The following is a 6,549-nucleotide window of genomic DNA, read 5'->3' as shown; positions in this document are numbered from 1 at the left end:
CAAATCTGGTCCGAACTTGCAGCTGATGTAGTTTGAAATTTTTGAACTGGAGACCAGTGGATCTTCATGGTTCTAGGTTGAGGGTTCAAAGGACTAGGAGGGGAAAGAAGTTTGGTGGCAAAAATCAAAACAGAAAAGGAAGTTCCTTTGTAAATCTCCAAGTGCTATAAGAGAAGACAGAAATTTATTTGAATAGAATTTGAATGGAAATGATCACATGAGGAGGTTCAACTTGCTGGATTTGATGCAAATCATGATCCAAAGGTGAGGGAATGTTTAGGAGAGAGGATTTGCACTTATGCCATGGCAAGAAGGAATAGTTGAAAGTGGCAAAGTACTTTCCAAAAGCCATAGTGCAAATTCAAGAAAAGGTTTTCAAAAGTTATTTTCTCAAATGAAAAACATTTTGTCTTGAGTCCAATGAAAAGCAAGAACCTCCAAGACCAAAGGAGGATCTTGGGTGAATTCAAATAAAAATTTTGCCATAAAGAAAAATATTTGAGAGTGAGAGTTCTCTTGAAGAAAAATTTTTAAATCACTCCCTTCAAGTTAAATAATTTTTTTTGAAAAATCCAAATAAAAACTTGGGTGTCACATAGGGCCACTGGAGAGAAGGCGGACCTGCGGCGGCGCTGGTAGGAGACAGAAACCCTGGCTTTTTGTGGAGGAGGAGGCGGCGGCTCGTAGGCAGGTGCATGTGGATACTGCTCTAGCTAGTTAAGGGCACCAGCTGGACTTACTCGTTATAACTAATCTAATGGGAGGGCGAGCAGCAAAAATCCTACACTTACGGGAAACTTCTACGGAACGGGACTTACGGAAACAGATCACGTTAATCTCGCCCCTCTGATTTGCAGGGTGGGGCCTTCCTCCCCCTCGTTTCTCAATCATCTCGTCCCAACTCATCCTGTAACTTCCATCCCGTGCGAAGTTGTCCGTAGGTATAGCAAATCTCGGGCGAGCAGTGAGCAGAGCAGTACTCCTACGTGTGCGCGTACACATGACATGCATTTCGGTCCCCTTCTATCAGCTCCATCGCTCCTTGTAGTATCATGCTACTCCCTCCGTTGTTGGCTTTTGTAAAACGTCTTACAAAAGTGAAGTGAACAGAGGGAGTAGTAGTAACCAGTGATACCGTTGGTGACACTAAACCGTTAATCCTGATTAGCAAGATGCCCGTGCGTTGCATGAAACATCAAGATGCATTTATATGAGTAGTTTATTTTGTGAAAGATAAGGATGAATGAAGGAAGACCTTATCTGCAAATATGGAGAGGGGTGCGAGTATCTTTTTGCAAAGTTGTCTTAGTTTCCTTCCTATCCGTCAGATATAGATCGGACGGTCTATATTGCAGGATGGCAGGCACACCATCATCATCAACTCTGTTTTTTATAAGAGTATAGACGAACCATGTATTGTACTGCACTGCTGGCCGTCGGCGTTGAATCGTTTCCTGTCTTCTCTTCTCAAGTTAGCGAAAGAAGATTTCGCAAAAAAAAAAAATACACCTCACGACAAACACACCACACGACACGCCGGACCACGACGCCTCGCCTCGCCTCGCCCGCCGCTCCCGACACGGCGCCTCCCGGACGTATCTGCACCGCCCTGCACTGCACTACACTCACAAGCGACGGCACAGCTACTTTTCCTGCTGCCATGGCAGCCACGGCATCCACGACCATGCAAAACACACTACTGTAGTACAGTAGAAGAATTTCTTTTAACCAAGCAACAGATTATTTTCCTTTCCACTAGACAAAAATAACAGACCGACCAACCATCATCCTCCATCACCGACTCTACATACATCAATCAAACACACGACGCACAGACAACAGCAGCACCAATGAACAAATCAATCAACAGCAACGGGAAGGAACAGCACCGCCAGAGCCCGCGAGGAGGAGGTCGGCGACGGCCTCGTCCACCAGGGCCTCCAGCAGCGCCGCCGCCACGTCCCTGCCGGCCTCGAACGACTCCGCCTTGAACTCCACCCACGCCCCGCCGCGCGGCCCGCCCATCTCCCTGTACACCAGCTCGTCCACCATCGACTCCTCCGCCACCCTCAGCCCGCCCCCGCTCATCTCCCGGTGCAGCTCCTCCGCCGACAGCTTCGCAAGCACCGCCGCGCCAGTGAACCATGACCCGTACCCCGCGTCCAGGTAGTAGGCGCACTTGCCGCTCAGCGCCTCGTTCGCGCAGTCGAACAGCAGCCTTCGCGCCATCCTCGAGGCCTTGCCACCGTCTTCCTCGCCAGCTGCAGGCCTGGCGCTCCTGTTTAGCTCCTCCAGCAGACGATGGTCCAGGACGGCTGAGCTGCCAGACCGCTCAAAAAGGGATGATGAGCAACCGCTGAGAGAACTGGCGTTCAGTAGTTCCCTTAGGAAGTCTATCTCCGGATCGCGGTCCGCACGACATGAACTGCTGCTTTCTGATGGGTGTGTTGTTTCTGCTGTAGTCGCCGTGACTGATGACGCCGTGTCGGAATATTCGGATGAAGCGTCCACTTCTTGGGATCCACCGTCCTGTGCAGAACCAGATGTTGCTGCTCCTTCTGTACAACTAAACAACCTTGATTCTGCAAAAAGATGGAAGTATTATAGAGAATGTTTTGTGGAACGCCTGTGTGGCTAGTGCGAAATAGCAACAACCAAACAACTGCTCTGTAAAGCTCACCGTTTGCATTTGTCCAGCTCTCTGCAGAGCAGCAGGTTTCCGTTTCTGTTGAAACCGAGACTTCCCATGTGGAACGGGGGCTGAAGTGAAGATGCTCTAACTCCACTTGATCGACGAAATCATTATCATACTTCACAGATTGAGATGACTGGCCGTAAAGAGAAATTATTAGCACATGAACCAACTCTTAGCCTGTCATGAATGTATATATAGAAAAATGCAGGCTCAGCCCTTGCATTGGTGGCACGGTTAGGTACCAGCTTTAGCATCAGTCAGAAGGTTCAAGTGTTCAAAATATTGACATACACATACTATACAAAGCTGAATTCCATCCCTATCTCTGTGACACAATTCAGTGCTCCTAACTATGCTTATAATTGACCATGTAGGAAGAAACCCACTGTGATCTTACTTTTAATAGACAACAAAGGTTTACTCCAAGTCGTCTCAGACTTGAAATAGGAGTATTTCAAGATAACCTAATCATATGTGTGGACTCTAATATGCACATAGCTACATGGAGAAAATAACTATGCCTAACTATTTAATGGGATGATTAATTTTCCTATGTTCAACTCAAGATATGAGCATCAAACCTTCTGGCATTAATCATATGATGTTGCTCACAAGAAAATAGTGTGCATATGACAACGAGTCAACAAGAAACAAGTATAATAGGAAAATAAGTGTCTCGGGTGACATACCTGACCACTTTTCGATTCAAGATCGTTCTGGTGGAATTTGTTCTTTCCGTCCTTGAAAGGCTGAGAGGACTCCCTATCATACTCAGTAGATGCAATGCTAGATGTATCTTCCGAACCTGGTGAAGGGGCGTATACTCGAACACCATTGGCTGGCTTAGAATAGGGTGACTTTACCCGAGAGGTCAATTCTCTCAATTTCTGCTCCAGAAGAATTCCCAAATAATCACCATCTATGTCATCAGGTTTAGTATTTGATGTATTGCTTGAAGTTGGCGCTGAGTTCATGCTCTCTATTGACCGTGTTTCCACTGAATGGTTGCGAAATCTAGAACCAGGTAATGATTTGTGAACTGGTGAGGTAAATGTGAACGAAACAATCTCAGTGCTGACTTTGTTTTTGTTTGTGGAGATAGATGACTGCTCATCTGTCCCAATGTTGTTCTGAACACGCCTTTGAATTCTCTCAGCGAGAATTTTATCAATTGACTGGTTTTTCTTTGGGTTCATCCTCCCATCTGGCAATCTTCTCGGTTTCGGGATTGTTTTGGCTGTAGAATTTGGTCTTCTGTTTGCATAGTTGGTTGGCTGCATTTCTCCCTTTGTGTTGACTTTCGTACTGCTTTCAGTGCGGGTGCTGGTGATCCCGGCCTTCCTGGGAGAGGCATTTGTTGAATGAATGTTGCTTCCCTGTTGGCTGAGTCTTGCTGACTTTGGATTCACCTTGTGCTTAACACCCATAGCATTCCGCTTCCTGTTATTTTGCTCAAGCGAATTGGAAGAGCTTGCAACAGTTTGGTTATTACTCTTTTGTTGGTTGCCCCGATTTCTCTCAGCCATGTTATGTTCAGGATCCATATGAGTTGCAGGTTTCCTGCTGTTTTTGCTTCTACCTCCACTTCCTTGGGTACTTGCAGCTCTCGGATCTAGTGAAAATCTACTGGCGGCCTTGACCCTTGGAGCAGCCGGAGCATTTCCGTTTGACTCTGAGAACCTGGAAGAAGAGGCTGACTCTGAAGTTGCCAAACTTCCATCAAAAGGTTTTGCTCTCGGTGCCTTCGCAGATGCTGAGGTGTCACGCTTCTTCGCCGCTTGGGACATTTGCTGGACTCTAACAATCTCTGATGTGTTGAAGGCACGCACGACATTTGAGTACCCAACATCCCGAGCTCTGTAAGAGCTATTACTCTCAACTCCAGGCCCAATGATCCTAGACGCTGCCTCCATTATATCAGCAGCATTTCTGCCTGACGTATGATTAGGATTCTTTACCGGGGAGAACAACTTGTGTTGCGCGCCTGAAAGTGTCCTTTTGGCAAATCTCTGAGGCAGCGCTTCCATTCCAAACCGGTCAATAGGGCTACTCGGCATCTTATGAGGACTAGGACTGCCAATGTAGCTTCTGCCAATGAACTCATCATGGACATTGTTTGTGAAGGTTTGCTGTGCGGTAGAAGGAATCGGGTAGGATCCAGATGAGCTGGTCGCAGGCATGGAATCCAAACCCATCAGCCTCGCCACAACAGTGGGTCCTTTCATCGCACGAGCGTCCTCATCGATTACCGAGGATGACGAGCTATGCTCGCTACTTTCCCTCAAACTCGATGGCTCTTCGAGAATCTGCCAATGTGCAGAGTTTGACTCATTAAAACGACAGTAAGCAGCAGGCAGAAGTACAGACAGAAAGATCAAACGCCTGAAAACGAACCGAGTTTGACGGCGTGCTCGGCCTGCTGCCAACGGCTTCCTTCCCGTCTGCCGTGCTCCCTGCAAAGATAAATTGATGTGTAAGCTCAGGCCCCCCTGTTTTCATTCTGCGACAATGTATCAAGTCTCATAGCAACCACTCAGTCCACTCTTGACTCCTAGAACACATTTGCTTACCCGGCGTCGGAGAAGCGCCCCCGCTTCCGGCGAACAGCCGCTTCTTGGACTTCTTGCTCTTGCCCCAGTCAAAGAGGCTGAGGATGCCATGCCCCTTGGACGCAGCTCTCTCCACATCCATCCCTTCCCCACCACCTAAAACCTGCAGGCGGAGACGGCACGCATAAGCACAAGAAACGGAGGAAAAGGAGACACATTCAACCTAACATAAACGCTTCCGAAGCAAGCTGATCAAGAAATGGGCCGGCGGCGAACGAATCCGCCCAAACCCGATCTCCATCTCGAATTCGACCGGGAGAAACCCAGAGACCCAAACACCATAGCAGAACGCCCTGCGTCCCTCAGAAGATTTATCAAGCAATGCAGGAAGCCCTCACCTGAGAACGGGACGCCGGGAGAGGCCCCGGGGGGGCAGCGGCCGGGGGAGGACGCCGCCAAGATCCGCCCTTTCCGCCGCGCGGCGCGGGGTCAGCGGCGCCGGGTTCGCGGGGCCAGCGCCCTAGCCCGAGCCAGATCGCCGCCGCGGAGGAGCCCGGATCGAGCCGCGCTGGAGCGGACGGTGGCTCGTCGGGGGATGGGTGGGGTGGGGGGCGAGCTCCGAGAGCGGAGTGGAGCAGAGGAGCAGCGAGCGTTCAAACGAGGTCGACCCAACGGCGCCGTGGAGGAGGCGTCATGTCACATGTGTTAGGGTTGGGGCGGATGGGGAATGGAGCCCTGGGCCCTGGGGTAAAGCGCTCTACAGCCCTAGGCCTGGCCCAAATGCTGCTTAGAAAAAACTTATCCTAATCCCCCTCCAACGGTCTGATTGATAATTTTTTTAATCCTATATAGTGTAGACTATAAAAAGGATAACAAGAAAAACGTCGCATATAAATTCCTATAAAAATATTGAAAAAACTGGTAAAAATTGAGTTGATAATGAAATGTGAGACGATGATTTGGTTTTGGATGGTAGTTTTGTCTCACGGGCTTGATGTGGCATTGATGTGGTGTTCGCTCCACGAATAAATCAAAATATGGTCTGTTTGTATTTCTTTTCTCGTGCTACCTAAGATAGTGAAAGAGATTTAAAAATGAGGCATTTGTTTGTGGATTTGGCGTGATCGCAATGGTCACTCAACAAAATCACCACGCAAAGTAGCGTTCATATAGGGAGGCCACCATTCAAGAAACCAGTTATGAGGCTACTTGCATCGGTTTTCATAGTGAAGGAGTAGAGTGTTTCAAATCAAAGTTAAAAGTGCCGGCGATGGAGATGAGGATGTAGGGGGTGGCAACAGAGGA

General features: G+C 48.5%; 1 protein-coding gene across 1 annotated transcript; it reads right to left on the bottom strand.

The window, feature by feature from the left end:
- Positions 1–1,688: 1,688 nt before the first annotated feature.
- LOC123123602 (uncharacterized) lies at positions 1,689–5,938 on the bottom strand. The gene is made up of 6 exons (XM_044544140.1): positions 5,643–5,938; positions 5,266–5,407; positions 5,090–5,148; positions 3,385–5,001; positions 2,681–2,828; positions 1,689–2,582 (listed from the first exon to the last, which is right to left on the bottom strand). The coding sequence occupies exons 2-6, from the start codon at positions 5,384–5,386 to the stop codon at positions 1,864–1,866; spliced, it is 2,664 nt and encodes an 887-aa protein (XP_044400075.1). The 5' UTR covers positions 5,387–5,407; positions 5,643–5,938; the 3' UTR covers positions 1,689–1,863.
- Positions 5,939–6,549: the final 611 nt, after the last annotated feature.

The sequence above is a fragment of the Triticum aestivum genome, chromosome 5D (assembly GCF_018294505.1).
Source record: "Triticum aestivum cultivar Chinese Spring chromosome 5D, IWGSC CS RefSeq v2.1, whole genome shotgun sequence".
Classification (NCBI taxonomy): domain Eukaryota; kingdom Viridiplantae; phylum Streptophyta; class Magnoliopsida; order Poales; family Poaceae; genus Triticum; species Triticum aestivum.
This window is presented reverse-complemented; position numbering and strand designations above follow the sequence as displayed.